This window comes from Prionailurus bengalensis, chromosome E2, assembly GCF_016509475.1.
Source record: "Prionailurus bengalensis isolate Pbe53 chromosome E2, Fcat_Pben_1.1_paternal_pri, whole genome shotgun sequence".
NCBI lineage: Eukaryota > Metazoa > Chordata > Mammalia > Carnivora > Felidae > Prionailurus > Prionailurus bengalensis.
The window spans coordinates 56406558-56426037 of record NC_057352.1 but is presented as its reverse complement, the minus strand read 5'-3'; the positions used below and the strand labels follow the sequence as shown (position 1 = coordinate 56426037).

The following is a 19480-nucleotide window of genomic DNA, read 5'->3' as shown; positions in this document are numbered from 1 at the left end:
TCTCCCCTGTTTGGTCTTGATCCCACACCCTTTCAGTCTTACTCTGCACATGTCTGCTACTGACATTCTGACTCTCCCTCTGACACAATTTCCTCATCGGTAGATGTGGACAATTGCAAGTCCCACCTAATAGAGTTAAGTGAAAGCATATGGCACAGTGCATGCCTCATTGAAGGCAGTTAACAGATGGCATCTATGCAGCCATCTTGACCTACTAGACTCTCTCCTTCCACCATCTCCTAGACCTCAACTGATTTCCATTTCTTTACCCCATATTTCACAACTATTTCAAATAAGGCAGCACTAGTAAATTAAAAACCATGTTTGAGGAATCAGAAAAAAATTATCCAAAGCTTGTAAACAAGGCCACAATGATGGATGAAAACCCTTTGAAAATCAATGAGGGACAAGGGTCACCAGTAGATGTCTAGAAACATGTTCTTAGTTCAACTCCTTATTTAATCTTGATGGAAAGCCTCAGAATTAGTGAAGCTTCCAGTTACTTGTGGGTTTTCATCCAGTAGAAACTAACATAATTTCTCATTCTAACATTTCTTTGCCAAATTGTTCATAAATACCCTATCTTCTCAAATGCCCTTTGAAACCATCATAGCATCTTATCGGTTCCCTCACAAATTAATGAATTAATGTTTATATTTAACAGAGAGTCGTGGTTTGACCTTTTGAAAAATTACACATGTACAGTGGCTTGCTGCTAGTTTTCTTTCCACAAACCCACCTTCAGGGTGTGGCTTCTAGAATGGGATGGAGTAGAGACAAATCTTCCCATGTGTGATGGGGGAGTATGAAGCACTATACTTAGACCAGGTTCCTCACCCTCATACTATTGACATTTGGGTTGGGATAATTCTTTGTGGTGGGGGCCATCCTGTGTACTGTAGGATACTAAACATCATCCCTGGCTTCTACCTACCAAGTGCCAATAGCACCTTCTCTCCAGTTGTGACCAGAAAACTTGTCTCCAGGCATTACTATATGTCCCCTGGGAGGCACAAATGCCCCTATTTGAGAACAACTCAATTAGAATATATTTCACAAGTAAGAATCATGGGAAATATCAGAAAGATCAGCAAAGATTTATAATGGCACACAAAGAATTATCCTGGATGGTCTTCAAAATCCAATAGCTGTAGACTTAGCTCTTCTCACAGACCCCATGGTGTCTGTCATTCTCCCCTCGGGTCTGTAATCTCTACAAGATCAGCAAATGCAGCTTCTGGATCTGTCTGCTTCACCTTAGAAAACTTAATTCAAAGAGTAGAGCCTAGAATTTAGTAGCTGCCAACAGTGACTAGGTCTTGGTAGGTACTATATGTGTATATATGTAACATATACATGTATTTATATGAATGTGTTATATATGTGTGTTTGTGTATATCTATTATATGTGTATGCATGTGTTATATATGTATATATGTATACATCTATGTGTATACGTGTATGTATATACATACATACACACACTACATACTATGCACACATAGTAGGCGGCTGCTAAGTCAGATGAAGGATAGAAGAATATGCCACCCTAAACATGCCACTTTGTCATAAGGATTATTTTGACCTGAAGGCAACTGAGAAGAAGCAGATAAAAGAAAACCTTACTGACTTCCTCCTATTTGCCTAAAAACAGGACATGAATTTACAAAGCTGTCCCTCCTTCCCTTTCCACCAAGAAGAACAGATACTATCCCCTATAGACAACTTCAGATCCTTATCAATGGAGAAGGCATGACTTAACTATGCGTCACAAACCTCATTCTAGTTTTCAATCCCATTACATCCTCACAACTGGCCTCCCCACACCTTTCTCTTTCTTGTCTTTAGCTTAAGATGGTATCTAAGCTGGAGTTCCAAGCCAACTCTACAAGTTACTCATGTTTTCCCTGGGTATCTACTATGTATATATGTAGTATACATATTAATAAGCTGCTGGCTTTTCTCCTATTAATCTTTTTTTTTAAAGAATCCCAGATAAAAACCTAAGATGAGTTTTGCCACCCCTACACAGACTTCCCAGATGCCTCTTCTGTCATCATGCCAGGTCTTCTGGACTGTCTGTGTGGACCACAGCTGTCCCTGAAGGCATTCTGTGAACACAGCTTAGGGTCTCCCAGAAGTAAATACCCCGTGGCCATAATGGGATAGAGCAGAACCTTCAGCCTCCACCCCCATATCTCTGTGGTCTGCATTTTGTAATCTCCACTTTCTTCGGAGGAGCCTGGCAAATGTTTCCCTCCTTCACCCAGCACAACATCAGGAAGGTCTCCCTCCCCACAAAACCCACTGGAGCAGCAGTTTCCAAACTTGAGGGAACATCAGAAGCCCCTGGAGGGCATATGTGTGAAGATACAGGTTGCAGGATCTACCCCAGAAGTTCTGAATAAGTAGATGCTGGGTGGACGATTGCATTAATAAGCTCCCAGGTGATGCTGACACTGCTGGTCCTGATGGTGAAGGCCCAAACTCGGAGACCCCAGAGTCCACAATTTGTTTCCCACATGTAGCCTGTGCGTCACTATCTAGTGACATACTCTATGCAAGAGTTCCCTTACCCCTGGGAATTTAGCAACAGCATTGGAAATGCAGCCTTAGGGAGCCCCTCTTTGAGCCTCAAATGCTCACTAAAGCCTCAGAGACATTCAGTTGTGGAAAACAAAACACAACCTGTTTCATTTCTATGGGTAAGTCCAGAGTTTCCCAAAATATTGGGTCAGGCAATATTTTATTTTTTCCCAGAACCCTTATTAATAACCTCTTTTGGAAGCAGTACCTCTTCAGAATACAAAACAGTACATTGGAAAATCATAGACGCATATGGTTTTGTATAGTCACCTGTTGTTACTTGGGAAAGCTTAAGGAATCCAGGGGGCCCAGCAGAGTCCCTGCCACCCGGAGGCCAGCCACCTGGGAAACCAGATCTCAGCCAGAACCCTTTCAATCCCAGCTCCTGTTCCAGCCCAAATTGCAGCTGCTCCTCCAGACTAGAGATTCAGGAAGACATTTACAGTCCCTCAGCTTTGTCTTTATAAATCCACACCCTCCAGGAGCACAAAATAGGCATCCTGGGACTGATCCAGGGGCAAGCCCTGCTGCCCTTTCCTGCTGTACAGTGCTCCGCTAATGACTTCATCCCTCTGCATTTTAAGCATGAAATACAAATCATCAACACAAGAGTGAAGACAGAGAGGAATATATTTCATGTTTAGGAAGCTTGGGAATCAAGAGACATCTGGTGGGGGTGGCAGGTGCTGATGGGGGAATGTTTTCGTTGGGGTGGGGGCCTGGATTTGGAGGTGCTGAGTGCCAAGTGTAGGAGCAAAGAGCTCCTTCCCCTGCCTTAGACCTCAGATGCCTTCTCATTGCCAGGCCATGAAGTCTTCAACTGAGCCTGCCAAGGGGTGCCAAACATTCTTGTTAATTTGGATAAATCCTTTCAGCAATCTGGTGTCAACTTGAATACAATGACACTTAGCATGTCAATTAGCTCTCTCCCCCCTCCCCCTATTCTCCCCTTTCCTGGGCCACTTATGTTTATTACTTTTAGAAATCAGCCTCACTAACACACACTAAGACCCTAAAGTCTCTGGGCCTTACCGCCAGTATTCTACACCAGACCGGCCTGGGCCAGGGAGGAAGAATGACCAGTGAGCAGAGAGGGATCTTAATCCACTTTGCAAATCTGCAAAACATTGCTTTATTTCTGATGGGCCAAGTTGCCTGCAGCTTTGGTTTACCAGGGTTGTTTTTAATTAATAAAATGTGTGAGGGGTGCCTGGGTGGCTCAGTCGGTTAAGCGGCCGACTTCAGCTCAGGTCATGATCCCGTGGTCTGTGAGTTTGAGCCCCACTTTAGGCTCTGTGCTGACAGCTCAGAGCCTGGAGCCTGCTTCAGATTCTGTGTCTCCCTCTCTCTCTGCCCTTCCCCCACTCATACTCTCTCTGTCTCTCTCTCTCTTAAAAGTAAATAAACATTGAAAAAATAAAATGAAAAATGAAACGTGTGAAAACTGGTATACTTCAGGCCCAGAACTGCCAGCCCCAAGTTCCTCAGTATATGTCTGCGTTAGTTTTCTGATCTCTGAAATGAAGTGGATGATAGGCACCTGTTGAGGAATAGCAGGGTTAATGCAGGTAAAGACAGTAGAATGTCACAGGCACTTGTTGAGCAGGAAAGGGTCAGAGGTGGCCACGCAAGAGCCCTGAGGTTGGACTGCCTGAGGTTTGCTTGCTTTTCTGTTTAACAACAGCTTTATTTTTTTTTAATGCTTATTTATTTTCGAGAGAGAAAGAGAGACAGCACAAGGGGGGAAGGGGCAGAGAGTGGGGGACAGAAGATATGTAGTGGGCTCTATGCTGACAGCAGAGAGCCCGATGCGGGGCTCAAACTCACGAACCATAAGGTCATGACCTGAGCCGAAGTTGGAAGCTTAACCGACTGAGCCACCCAGGAGCCCCTAACAACAACTTTACTGAAACATAATCCACATTGTATAAAGTTGAACCTGTTAATGTATAAAATTCTGTAGTTTTAGTAGGCTCACAGACTTGTGCAACCATCACCACTATATCATTCCAGAACACTTCCACCACCCCCCAAAAAGAAATCCCACTTCCCATTCCCTGCTCCTCCCACCCCGGGTCTTAGGCAACCACTGCTCTTGCCCTCTGTCTCTATGGATTTGCCTGTTCTGAACAATTCTTTCCATTTCACGGAATCATACAATATATATGGCCTTTTGTGTCCAGGACTGCTCAAGTTTGAATGTGAGCCCCAGAGCTCAAAAGCTGTGTGACCTTTACCCACTTATCCTGGAATGTCCCCATCTGTGAAATGGAATTAAAATCATAGTAGATACACCAAAGAGGCTTTAGGAGGACTAAATGCGCTAATTAATACATCGAAAGCACTCACACAGGGCCTAGCTCCGAGTAAGCACTGCTTAGATGTGTATCCCCATTACTGCTGCTACTACTGTTATGACCTAATAGGCTGCTCCTCTGCCCCAAACCATGTGACTGGTGGTGGGAACCCAAAGATGAACAGAGCACAGAGAACACAGCTCTTGCCCTCCCCAGTACACAGCCTGCTGGGAATCGTATGATTAAGAAACCAGCTTGAATGAATACAATGAAGGCTTATCATATGCACATTTAACTAATGGAAATCTAGCTCTTCCACCAAAAAGAGAAGGAAAAAGAACAATTTAAGTACTGCAATTAAATTCCATAAAATTATATCTTGCCTATATTCTTTATTATGCACTGTACGTTATGGCTTCCATTATACATTGTTACATATTGATTACAGTACAGGGATGCATACACAAAACCACACACACTGCAATTTAGTGGGCAACTTAAGATAGTTCAAGGTTAATGACAACTCTGTGTTTGCCTTAAACCTAGACTTTATATTCTAAAATACTCTAACCCCCGAGTAAAGTGTGACTCTATTGTGTGTCCACAACAATAACAATCCAGAATGAATCCCAACAAATGAAATCAACCAACAAGCAGTTGGTTGACGTGGGCTGCAGCAGGTTCCAGTTGGCCAAGCACGACTTCTGCCCTCCACAAGCTCACAGTCTCGTTGTGAAAATAAACCACATAAGCATAATCACAAGAGGTTGGTGAGAGGCAGAATGGGGTTTAGGAAACAGATGGAAATAATCTTTCACCCTACTAGCTGACAAGACAGGCAGACAGACACCAGAGGGGCTGTGCTCTCCCTGCCTTGTCCATCCCTTCACTGACTTTGTTCTCCACAGCACTCAACACATGACAGACATCATGCATCTATGGGTTCGTTTTCTATTATCTCTCTCCCAACCAGCTTAGGGACTTAGGGACTTCGTGTACACTGCTTTTATCTGTATTCCCAATACCGAGAAAAGCGTTGAAGTACTTAGTGGGTGGGCAATAAGATTTGTTGGTGAATGAGTGAATGAACGAATGAGGGTAACTATTTAGACAACCTCCACTTTCCTGCCACCGTCTGTCCCCCAAATATCTGTAGTCTGTTCATCCAATCTCAACATGCTTATCCTTTAATTGTTCATAAGTAGTGGGAATACATCCATGTCAATGATGAGGCCCTAAGGTAGCATTCCAGGGCTTTGGCATACTGGTACCATCTAGTGGGAAAGAGAGTACCTGCAGGTAGGTACTAAACCAAACTCAGCAGGTTTAAAAAAAAAAAAAAAAACCATGACCCTTTCCTTTATCATTGGCTCTACTAAGGAAGTTTTCAGTAACGCGTAAGGGAGGCAACTGAAATCTCTTACATACTCATGCCCTACCCAGGACATATACTGCCAGTCTAAGTCCATGCCACACCTCTCTACTTTTCCACTCAGGACTCTTCCAAAACCATGGTTGCTCCTCCAGAGCCACAAAGGTTCAGTGGGGAAACACAGAGAAATTAATGGTGCCAGGGGCCACCCTTGACCAACGGAAGACTGGGATAGTGGATATTCACCCCAGCCTCCCATCCTACAAAGGGACCATTCTGAAGCAAGTTTCACACAGTGCTGAGGGGCCCCGGCAGTAAGGAGCCCTAGTTGCTCATGACCATAACCAGCTCAATGAAACGTTCTTTATTGGCTTTCCTTCTTTCTTGTTTCGTGTTCCTCACTTCTGTGCCTCGGGATCATCTCTCAGAATAGCTCCCTGCATCCAAGCCTGTATCTCCGTCACTGTTTGGGGGAACACAACCTAAGATACAGTGTTTAACATCAATATACTTTTGGGTGGCAAGGAAGCCTTAAGAATTGTAGTCCAGATAATTACTACAAAAGCTAAATTATTAGATAGTTTAGAGCTGGTCTGAGAATGATGTTTCATGGTTAATCTTTACCTTGAACAAAGCTAACGTAGAATAATCAAGTGATACTGTGTCCCTAAAGAAATGCCACAGTTCTCATGGTAACAACAGGCCAGAGAAAACGTCTCGTCTCTCTCCTTGGCCTCACCCTATCCCAGTTTAACCAACCAGTAAGGCGGCTAATGGATTTGATCAGAAGTTGGCAAACTACAGCCTGAGGGCCAAATCCAGCTCTGCCTGATTTTGTACATAAAGTTTTATTGAAATACAGCCCTGCCCATTTGTTTACATACTGTATGTAACTGTTTTCACACTATATGGATAGTGTTGAGTAGCTGCAAGAGAGACATATTTTTATTCTATAGATATATATTTTATTCTTTGCAGAAAGAGATTCCCCACCTGTAGTGCAAATCTTTGGTTGCCGTATCTTTAGATTCCCAAAAGCAAAATTTCAAGAAAAACAAAAAATAAGAGAATGGACAAAGGTTTGGCAACAACACTTTACCACTCTATTTACCATCATAAATTGAAGATAAAACTGTGATAGGCAGTAGTTAGCTAACTTCATTTACAAACAATAGGACATTTCATCCCTGAAACTAAAAAGGTCATCACATCAGAACAATGAACTTTCCATCCCAAGGGAGGGCTGTGGATAAACTCAGAGCAACTGACTTTCCAAATGCAATTGTTTTACAGCACTATCACTATCCAAAATTATATTTACTTATTTTTGTGGTTTACTGCCTCTCTCCATCATTGGAAGGTAGACTCTGTGAAGGCAGGCAATCCCGTCTTTCTTAACCACTGTTGCTAACCCAGTGTAAAGCATCATGCTGTGACACAGTGGCTGATCAGCTAATACTTGTTAAATGACTGAAACATGAGATGTACACATTGGGGTGCACAGATCCAAACGTCCTGAGAGAGGCAGTAATGCAAGGCCACCATGTGGAGTGGTGAGGGCTGGGGCAGGGTGAGAATGTGTCCACCCACCTGCACAGGGGCCCTGTGAGCTCCTCTGCTATGCCACCAGTACATAAGACAGTGCCAGGTACATAATAGGCGCTCAGCAAATGTTCACTGAATCAATGGCTACCCTGACTAAAGGCACTTAAACTGAATTAAAAGGAAAAAAGAAAACGCTTCTGGTAAAACAGAACTACACTTCAGGTTAGATTCAGTTCAGTTGCAATGCACCATAGATCTGTGTGTTTCAATATAGCTGCAGGCTGTATATTTCTCATTTTCCTATGGATTGGGGAAAATGTTGTTGTAGTCAGTGGTGCTCAGGGAACATTGGAGCCCCTCGGCACCCTCGGGGAGGAATGCCATCCAGCCTCAGAGCTTAGCAGCAGACAGGAAACAGCCAGCAAATTTATCATGAGAGAATTTACCTGCGCTGGAGGCCACAGAGGAACCACACCCTGGCTCAGTCCCAGCATCTGTGTGGCTATTCTTAGCAAGACAGCCATTCTCGCTGAGCAAAGCATGCAGTGTGGATGGGTGGTGGTCCCTGGTCAACAGCAAGGACTCAGTGACAACATAACTGATCCCGGGCTAACCCAGTTCTGAAGGTTGCAATCATTAACCCAGACAGGAGGCCCAGGTCCCAGGCCCACTTTTAGAGACCAGGAATTCAAAAATGGGGTCACTACAAGTAGCCATTTTAACTCCAGGAGAGCCAGAAAACAAAATAGTCAAGGAAGAAAACTCTTACAACCTTTGGGGGGATAAGGGAGGAAGCTTTCATACAGGAGTGAAATATGGAGGAAAACTCATATGCACAAGAATCAGAAATGCATGGGCCCAATCCCTGGTCTGCATTCCTAGGGGCTGTGTGGCCTTAGGCAAATGACTCAACCACTCTGCACTTCTTTTCATCATATATAAAATGGGTTAAGAATAGTTGTCCCTAAGGCTTGCAATAAAGATTTGAGCTAAAGTATGCAACCAGCACATAGCAATAAATTGTACAGTAAATTTGCTACAGGTATTTTGATATATTTTAAATCATAATCATAAGTGCTCACGGTGCTCACATGTACACACACACACACACACACACACACACAGTGCCCTGAAAAAGCCTCCAGGGAAACAGCTGCTAAGAAGATACATCTAGTAGATAAGATCCCACCAGATCAAGTGATTTTATGAGGCATGAAATCCCAAAGGGAGCCATCTTTGGGGAGCTACCAATATGGGAACTGGCAAATCCTTCTCTAGAAAGCAAACTTCATTTATTTATTTTTTAATGCCCATGCATTTTAAATACACGAGCATGTTCTTCCCCTCTAGGTTACTCAGATGATCAAGGCCAAGGCCCCGTGGTGCCTGCAAGCCACAAGCTCCCCTGGAGCACAGTATGTGCAAGTTAATACACCAACATTCCTTTAGCATCCATAGAGCATTTGTCAGCCACCGGATGGGGTCATGAGCATACGTGGACTTAACCGGAACCCTGCTGGGCAGTTACACCTACTCCCTCTCCTTGTCCAGACGGAGGAGGAAACAGAAGAGGAGGGAAATAAGGTAACTCATCTGAGGTCACACAGCACGCAGATGGCCAGGATTCAAACTCACTTCTTAAAATCTCAGAAGTCTTCCTAACTCTCTGAAGCAAGCTGAGACACTCGTTCCTCTGAGTCCTAGCAGACCACAGGCCCTGAGTCACCTCCAGCACGGGCCCTATTCAGGACCAGGTGTTGTATTCACCTCTGCATCCCCAAATCAGCAGCATTCTTGGCACCTGGTAGGGTTTTTTTAATTGTTTAATGTTTATTTATTTTTGAGAGAAAGAGAACAGAGCATGAGCAGGGGAGGGGCAGAGAGACGGGGAGACACAGTATCCAAAGCAGGCTCCAGGCTCTGAGCTGTCAGCACAGAGCCAGATGCACGCGGGGCTCAAACTCACAAACGGCGAAATCATGACCGGAGCTTAACCAACTGAGCCCCCCAGGTGTCCCTGCCCCTGGTAGATTTTAATAATTATGGGAAGAAAGAAGAAAACATGGATGCAAGTGGTGGGGGAGGGAGGGCAAAATGGAAGGATGGGAGGGAGGTCACAGCAACCACCCCTTTGAGCTGTTTTAGTCTCTATTGTCTCCTATTGTAACAATTACCAAATTCGTATTATTTCAGCTATTTATTTTCTTGTGGTTGCCCTCTGTAGGTAGCAAGCCCCCTGAGAACAGGTTCCAGGCCCATCCTGTTTCCCTACGAATTCCCTAAATTCCTCAATAAATACTTAAGGAGCAGACACCTGTGTATCCCTCATCTTTGGAGGATAACATAGCTGTGCTGCTCTTTTTTTTTTTCCTTTTTTTTGAGAGAGAGAGAGAGAGCCAGTTTTTAAACATTTACCAGCATACTACTCCCCAGCACCCAGCTGAAGATTCTACCGCATCTGGAAACAGAAGAGTCACCAAGGCCACATCCAACATGCAGAAATGAAGACTTGTTAGCATTCGGAAAGTGATTGCCGAAAGTAGTAGATCATTATTTGCTTCATGTAAGAAATATTTCTAGTGCTGCTGATTGAATGTTCAAGAAACGATTAAAGGGCTTGGCAATGTTTCTCCCAAATATCTTTTGCATGAAAAGCCTCAGAGATTGGTTAATTATAGAGGCGACGCATCAGTCTCTCTAGACAAGGGCACTTCCAGGCCCCCACAGTGCCCGTCCCAGGTGCGAACACGGACTGGATCCATGAGCATGGGTGTCATGGGGGCCTGGGATGCCTCTCCCAAGGAGCATTGGTGCAGGCTGGCTAACAGCCCCATGGAAACGGCCCTCAGACCCTGCTTATGATGTCAAACACCTGGGTTCCTTCTTTGGGCAATTGGCAGCTCCCTGCCAATTGAAAGAGTAAAACTCAAGCTCGCTACTTCACCCCTCCCTGGCCCGTGCTCTGCCATCTGCGAACCCAGAGACCGAGCCCTGCCAGGTTCTGCCCTAAATGTCTCTTGGATGCTCTGGGTGGTGCGTCTGTTTCCTCTCTCCTGCACTGTTACTCCTGCGACCTCAGGCCTGGACTGTCTTCTCACTTCCGTTCGTACCCGGTGTCGATCCATTCCCCACACTACAGCCAGGGTGACCTTTCCAAAGTGAAAATATGACCTTGTCACACCACACCCTCCCCTTATTAGTTGCAATGGCTTCCCACTGCTCCAGGACAAACACCAAAATCCCTGTGGTGGCTGCCAAATCCCAGGGGCTCTGGCACCACCCAGCTGCTCCTCCTATCGTGGTTATTTCCTCCCCCGCACAGAGACTTCCCCCAGGCTGTGCCTTCTGCCTGGAATGCTTTTCCCTGCCCACACCTTCTGGCATTCCCCTGTCTGCAAGGCTCACTACTCCTCCAGACTGTGATCAAGCATCAGGCTATCAGGGAAGCCTCCCAGGTCCTTCATCTGGATCTGATGCCTTTCTTATATTCATTCATTCATTCACGTTTGCTGAGGGCCTGCTGTACACCAGCACTGTCCTAGGCCCTAGGGATGCAGAAGTAAACCAATCAGACAACAGCATGTGCTGTGATGGACCTTATATTTTAGTGGGGGAGAAAGACAAGGCACAGGCCAGCACACTGGAGAGAACAGCACAACTTCACACAACTGTGTCTTCTTCAGTCATAGCAGTTTCTCTGCTTCGAATTATTCAGTAATTGACCTTGATCTCCACTGCCCAGGGATCTCTCGAGGCCTGAACCCCAAGAGAGCAGAGACTGAGTCGGCCTTACCAGGAGTCGTAACCTGAGCACATAGTAGGTCCTCTGTGGATATCACAGATACTTACTGATCCACTCAGTCCCAGGTAAATCTCCTTAAAGTCAAGTTGTTTGAGTGTTTGGGGCTTGGAGGGGACAGTCCCTGATGACTGAATCCCTAATGGCTCCCTGCCCCTTGAGAAAGTTCCCTACAGTCCCTCTGGCTGTCATTTTGAGTCAGAACAGGAGTCAGCAAACTTGTTCTGTAAAGGGCCAAATAGTAAATATTTTAGGCTTTGTGGCCATATGGTGTCAACTCTGTTGTTATAGCACACGCTCGGCCATAGACAATTATATAAATGAATGGGCATGGCTATGTTCCAATAAAACTATTTATAAAAACAGGCTGCAGGCAAGAATTAGCCCACAGGCTGCCCTTTGCAACCCCTGAGTTAGATGATCCCAGATGCCCAGCAGCACATGGCAGTTGAAGGCAGAGCCTGTATGGCCTGAGCCATCCACAGGTTCCGCGGGCAGGGTCTGGCAAACTTCTGCAGGCCTTACTCCTGCTAAGAGGGAGATTACCACACAGGCCCAAGCTCCAGGCACTTGCAGGCACCGCGTCAGGCAGCTCGTGGAGAAGCGGTTCCCTGTCACCCCCAGAGGAGAGAGACTTTGGCCCGGAGGCCGCAGAAGGCAGGGATGGAGTCTGCCACATTCCTTGCAGGGTCCCTGGGCTCCTCCAGAGGCTGAGCTCACTTCCTGGCCCTGCCCAGGCATGTGGCAGGGGCTGCTCTCGGCTGAACAGCTGCGGCCCTGCACCCCAGCCCGGCCTCCACTCAGCTGGGAGACACAGGGGCTTTGTGCTTCTGTAGCAGATTGGGTGACGCCTGCTGAGGCCTTTGAAATGAGACATGACATGTCAAAACGTGCCTATTCCTAATGCTAATTTTCAGGAATTTGACTTCTCTTGGCAACTGACGGAGGAAAAACAATCACCTTTTTTTTTTTTCTTTTTGTATATGTGTAGTTATATTTACCCTGATCTTTGAGGTCTGAGGCTAAGGAAAACAAGTTATCTGAGGCTTACCTCTTGGGATAGGATGGGTGGACAGATTAGTCTAGTATTTATGGAGCCAGAGGACATCAATTACAGCATTAACACTATGGGTAGACTATAGTGGGTGTTAAGTATTAAAAACAGTTATAAAAACATCATACAAACTCCAGTTGGTGGTAGGGGTGACAATGTCCTGTGTATAAAAGTACTCTAGGCAACAAAGCTCTGGAACTAACGTTACCTTGAAGTTACAAATGCTCTGAGAGCTGGCTCGGTGCTCCCAGAGTCCCCTACAGGGCTGAGTACAATAAGTTATTGTGATGTTCTGATGACACTCATACTGTGGGTGAGCAACACTGTTGGAATGACAATGCCCAGAAAGTCACTGTACTCCAAGGGCACAGATGCTTCCTGGTCTAACAGCGCACTGGGGCCTACAAGCCATCCCAGAGCCCTGGGACTGTTGATGCAGAGCAATGTTTGGGCTGTACCAACACTCCGCTGTACCCACACCCTGACTGACTCAAAGCTGCGGTGCATTACTTCTCTGGGTGTAACTATTACACACGGAGCGATGATCTGGGTGTCCTGGTGTTCTGGGTACCCCCAGTCACCCAACGGCACTGATGGTAGGAATGTTCTCAGGAAGGAGGTGCAGTCCCCTGTGTTCTTCCAAAGCAAGTGTCGATCTAGTTCAATCACAGTGATCAAAAAGAGGCATGTCCCTTCCTTTCCAAATAGCCTATCACTCACACACACACACACACACACACACACACACACACACCCCGCGTCAATGCGATTAAGTCTCAAAATTTGTGAAAGCGGAAGTTCCCAACACAAATGGCTATGGGGCAAAATAAGCAGGTACAACCGGTGGGTGAGTACTAGGGGCTGGTGGGGACTGTGGCAAATTACAGAGGCATGTCCCGCCTAAAGGGGGCAGTAGTAACTCCCCTCTAGTGAAGTGTGGCCAAGTGGGAGGGCAGCTCTCAGGTTCCCTGACCTTCTGACATTTTAAGAAATGCAGGAGACCTGGATTTTTTTTTAATGTACGATTTCCAACTTTTCAAAACATTTGGGCCCAACAAAACACATCCAGAATCTACATTTGGCCTGTGGCTGCTTTGCCCAGAAGCCAGAGCTGCAGAATTGGGATGTGTGAGCTTTAGTACTGCCAGGCAGGTGTCTCGAGGTTCAACCTGCTGGGCCAAAGGGTGACCCAATCACCAACACGAACCCTACCTCAGTCTGTGTTTCAAGTCTGAAATGCCGTTTCTTCTCTTCTCTGGCCTGCCCTTAGCTGCTTCTCTCAGGAGTGAAGAGCAGCTGCTTTCTACTCTAAGCCACTACTTAGTGCCTAGTGAAGGGGATCCTACAGTCCAGCCCATCATCATCTGTCTGTCTGCTCAGGGAGGAGGAGCCAGGGGATCCCCAGGTAGCTACAGAGGAGACAGGCTGCGGGCAACTGTATTGGCAGCAACCTTCAGGAGGCTCCGATTCTGTCAGGCGCGTGGGCACCTTGCCCGCAGCTAAGTGGAAACAATGCCAAAACCACTGGTCACTTGATTTGATTCTGCCCAACTGATTATTGTAATTGGATGACAGACATATTTCCCTCTCCTTTTCAACTGGTGCCGGAGGGTGAGCGAATCTGGCTCATGAGTCATTCTTCTGGGTAGTTACCTAGTGGGGTAACTGTGCCTGCCTTTTGGCTGCCTAAAGAGAAAAACCAGGTCCAAATGAAATCAAATGCCAGGAAATTTCAGAACTTCCTCACATTTCATTTTGTATTGTCTGTCTACAAAGGTCTTTGAAATGTTCCCTGCTCTAATACTCAGAGGGGAAACGTAGTTGAAGAATAAGATGGAACAGAAGCAACTATAGTAGGGAATAAAGGAGGAAAGATACTGAGTGCAAAATGGTAGGACTTCTCATTGGGGTAGCTTCCAGAAAATAATTGGGAATAAGGAGAAGAGTAGTGTGTTGATAGAGCGACTACGCTGAGGTTCTTTAAAATACAGCAGCTGTAGATTCAGAATTTTGTAATGCTGTGGATGGAGCCCTCTTCTGGAGAAATTTTTCAACAGGTATTAAAACAAGATCAAAACACACAGAGATGGACACAGGCACAAAGAAATAGGAAACACTGTTGGCTATTTCGACGATACGACTGTCACTGAATCCATAGCTTGGCATTTTCCTTCCCTTCCACTGAACGGAAATAAACTGGAGTCTACCAAGCAACGGTCTTTCTGGAAGGAGGGAAAGAAAAGAAGGATATTCTCAAGAGCCTACCCGTAGTTTTGCTGAGACAGTAAACTTCCAACTGAGATTCGATGCACACAGGCAAATGCCAGTCCTTCTAGACACTGCACTTATTGGGTACATTGGTTTGTGAGGCAATTTTACTATAACACATAGGAGACACTTCTAGCAGGAATTAGATTTTATTTAATGGAAAACCCAAGGGCTAAAGATAGCAAAGGAGAGAAGGGAGGGAAGCAGAGCAGAAGAGATTAGCTAAGATGACTGTTGGGCTTTTAATATAGACTGTGGCATTACATAAACTCCAGATCACATATTCAGCCTTGCAGTTTATTAAATCTCCTCGGGAACTTGCTAAAAAAATTGTTCAGCCATCTGAACTCTACCACTTTGACTCTTCTCACCACTTACGTCTCTGTTTCCCCAGTGTGTTTCAGATCTTATGGGTTGTCACATGTGGACCCCACGTCAGGGCTGGGGGTGCCCTCTGCTACTCCCATAATCTTTTCTCCTCATCAGAAAGGTTCTGCAAATAAACACTGCCCTTAAACTACAATATATGATGTTCTGGGGGTACAAAAACACACAGGCTCTCATTTAGAATCCTGAAAATCAAGGTGCTGCCTCCAAGAAAGAGCCCCATTTTAAATCAACATCTCAGAACCCTGTGGAACGTTTTTAGTCACTCCCAAGTGACTGCTCTCCAAACCTGAACCACTCCCTAAAATTCTAATTCTTGGGGGATTACTCATTCATTGTTAGAACTTTTGGCTACTTGTAAGCCATACCCAAATAGGGGGGCGGGGAATCATATTTGCAGTGGAATTTCTATGTCATGCCTCCCTTGATTTGTTTCACACTCATTATTTATCATAGCCAAATGCCAGAGGCCACTTCTGGGACAGCCTTTCCCAAAACACCCCAGGGGAGAAGAGAGGCCACTGTCTCTCAGTTTTGCCAGCTTCCAGCCATTGTTGCTTAGAATTCCTCTTCCCCTTTCCAAAATGCCTAGAAGAGCAACCTAGCCAATAAACTTACAGAGATTGATGGCTTCCAAAGCCAGACCCAGAATATTACAACTGTGATGGAAAAACACATACATGCTTGCCTGAACACCACTTAGGACCGAGTGACTAATTTGCTTTATTACATTGTTTTTCCCTTCCGTATGTTTTCTCTCTGCCTCAAGAAAGTTCTGTTTTCGCTGGTGGACTCAAAGGCTCTAAGACTTTCCCCGCTTTTCCCTATGGCACACGGAGCGGTGGCCTGGAACTTCTTGCCCATGAAATGAACTACACCAAAATGATTTCTCTGCAAGGTGCTGTTGCAACCAGGATATCACTTAGCGTCCTAATGTGGACGATTGCTCTGATTACGGGTAATAATATAAGACAGAAACAAGCCTCTGAGAGCAGGCAATTCGATTCCTGGTAACACCTCTGCTGCCCCACACTTAGGAATGAGTGAGCTCAGAGCCTGCAGAACCCACCTGTGCTGGCTGGGCCCTGCAGGAGAAGACACACCAGTTGCTTTGCAAAAGGAATCCTGTGAGGAGCCCCTGGTGCACAGGGATTGCTGGGTGCTGCCACATGGTCTGTCTTGCTCAAAAGGAGGCATAACTTTGGGCCAGCCCTGCGACCCTGACTGAGGTCCCAGCACGCTGAGAGAGAAAAGGACTGTAAAGCCCTAGGGAAAGGCAGGGTGGGAGGGAAGTGCTCCCAGACACCAACAGTTCCCAGTGTGCCAGGCCTCATGGTAAATGCATTACCTAGGACATCCTGTTGAATGCAATCAATCTGCCTGGCGATCCCAGGAAGGCGGAGAGATTATTTTACAGTGGAGAATCAGAAAGCCCAGAGATGTTCAACAACGTGCCCAAGTGGTACCAGTAGCATATGGCAGAGAGGATCTGTCTGAATCAGAAGCATCCTCTGAACCGTCCTGCTAAATAGGGATATATGTACACACATACAGCCTCAGGGACCACTGGAGTCCAGAAAGTCTGGAAAACTGGTCCACAGATAGACATAAGATTTGTGGCAGGACTTGAGGTTACAGGGACACCCCCCCCCCCCCCCGCAAGAGAATCAGGCAGCAAGGCCCTGTTAGGAAAAGAGTGTAACTGGGCAGTTCTGAATGGGGGCTGTGTATCCAGGGAAGACGGAAAGCATGGGTGGGGGAGGGGCTCCGTAGCCAGGCACCTTACCCGGTCACCAGACACCTGCATCCACCTACTAGCCCCCACTTTAAGTCATTTACATGGTCACTGCGTTCCTGGGACACTGGCCCCTTTCCAAAGTCTAACCCCAACATGGATCCAGCAGTGGCCTCCCTTCGATGCCCTGCACCCCCACATCCCTGCCAGCCCTCGCCTGGGATCCTGCCTGCCTCACCCTCCCTCTCTCCCGCACACTCACACATGTGCCCAGGCCCCTGGCACCCAGGAGTCCTGGCCAGGAACTCAACGCCCATTCCTAGCACCCAAAAGCACTCCCTGTCTGTCTCCTTCCCTCCTCTCTGCCCGGCCCTGCCTTGATCTTACCCACCCACTTGTAGGCTGCCAGCTCATCCCGAGTCCCACGGGCTTCAAGGGAAGCCTCGGGGACGGAGTAGCCTTGCTCTCTCAGAAACCACAGGCCCCAGAACAGGGCTGGGCGTGCCCCTCAGCGGCCCGCACCTCCGGTCGGGCCTCCTCGGAGTATGCTTTCCTGCACACAAACTTCCCGAGATCTTGGAGATCCAGAGGCGGCAGCTGGACAATCACGTCTCGGTCGCACCGCACCCCCCTCCCCCCCCCCCCCCGCGCCTTCTCCCGGATCCCCGATCCTTCCCTCGCGCCTCAGCGCTCCGAGGGTTAACAGGCAGCTGCAGCCCTGGTGGGCAAGGCTTGAACTTTTCTCTGCGCTCCGCGCCCGCCCGGGAAGGCAGCAGAGGCGGCAGTCGGGGCTCCGAGCCGGGGCTCCAGCTGGCTGCACAAAGGGGGCGCGGGGGGCTGGGGCCTGCGTCCTGGCGGGGGGCGGGGAAGGACGCGCTCTGGGCCCGAGGTCGGGGAGGAAAAGAACCCCGATGCGGGCGCGGCCAGAGTCGGCGCCTTTGAGCGACAGCAGCAGCCGGGCTGCAGCGCTGGGCTGGCGGGAGGCGCCTTCCTGCGCGCCGCGGGGCTGGGCGAGGGGGCCCGGGCGCCCCGGGAAGTCGGCGATGCCAGGCCGGCCTCTCCAGCCCGGCAGCCCGCAATCCGGACCGGAGCTGCGCTTCCCCCTGTTCGGCGCTGCGCTGGGGAAACCACGACTCGCTGGAGTCGCCTCCAACTGAGTCTTTCTCCGATACATGAGCCACCGGAGGAGGAGGCGAATCAAAGTTACCCCACTTGATGTAGGCGAGAATGTCGCCCCTGCTTGCGGAAAAGGAAAGGGGAGACTCGGGAGCTCTCTCCTCCTCCCCTGAACGTACACACACACACACACACACACACACACACACACACACACACCGGAGTGGGAAACCGCCGCCCCCCCCCCGCGCCCCGAGGATCTCTGGGGCTGGGAATGACCTCCCTTCGAGCCCCAGGCTTTCTTCGCCGCCGCGCCCCACAGTCCCCCGACCCGCGAAAGCCCCCTCTCCCTGCCGGCGCCAGACGATCGGAATGCAGAAACGGGGCGCGGGGCGCGCCCGGCTGCCCCTCTTCCCTACCTGGGACAGGAGAACGCACAGGAGGAGCGGAGTTCTCGGCTGCATTTTGCCCGACTAGAAGCGCCCGGCGGCGTTTTCATTCATGCACTTGGCTGCACTGAGCATATTTTCCGTGGGAGCCAGGCTTTGAGGAGAGGCTCTGCCTCACCAGCCAGCCAACTTCCCAAATAGATCAGCGGCAGCATCACGAAAGCATTGGGTAGAGGCTGATGACCAGGACCAATGGCTTTACAAGACGGATTCCTTCATAAAGCTCCCTCGTTTTGCATGGCAGATACAGGGCGAGCACCTCGCACAGAGCGAGCCCCTCGGAGGAGGCAGCCCTTTTTGCCTTTTTGGACTGTTGGGGCCCAGCCTCACAAATCACGCTGGGCAACGCCAGCCGAATCCACTTTTGCAGAGAATGGAATTGCGCCGGGGACTGGCGAACACTTCCAGCCCAGTGCAAAAAGATTCTCTTTATTAAAATGTTAATAAGATCCACTTTATTTCCAATAAATCAAATAAAATGACCCCAGCAGTTCCAGCCCTCTCCACGCCTGGAAAGACTTGGCGGTGGATTTCCCCCCCTTTCTTTCTTTCTCTTTTTTTTTCTTTTTTTTCCAACTGTGGCCCAAGTCATGATGGTGTTTGGTGTTTCCTTGCCATCTCACAAATCACAAATACGACAGATCAATTCTAGCTTGCAGAAAAAAAAAATCCATCAAGGGGCAATAGATTTTATTAACTGCTCAGGTGAGAATCTGACTGGCCGCCTACTCCACAAATGTGCATCTGGCACCAAAGTTGGAGCCATGATTTAAGGAAACTTTTTTTTTCCTATATGGATGTGATTTTTCAGAAGCTCCTACCTATCCCCAGGGAATGGGGGATAGTCATGGCCACTGCTCAAGGAATTTTAT

General features: G+C 47.7%; 1 protein-coding gene across 2 annotated transcripts in view; it reads right to left on the bottom strand.

Annotated features, from left to right (window-relative positions):
- CDH13 (cadherin 13) overlaps positions 1-19110 on the bottom strand; it is a 1034159-nt gene extending 1015049 nt beyond the window's left edge. The window contains exon 1 of one of the 2 annotated variants that reach the window (XM_043599762.1): positions 18579-19110. In XM_043599762.1, the coding sequence (XP_043455697.1) occupies positions 18579-18623 (45 nt within the window). In that variant the 5' untranslated portion in view covers positions 18624-19110. The remainder of the gene's footprint in view (positions 1-18578) is intronic. The other variant, XM_043599763.1, reaches the window with a different exon arrangement.
- Positions 19111-19480: the final 370 nt, after the last annotated feature.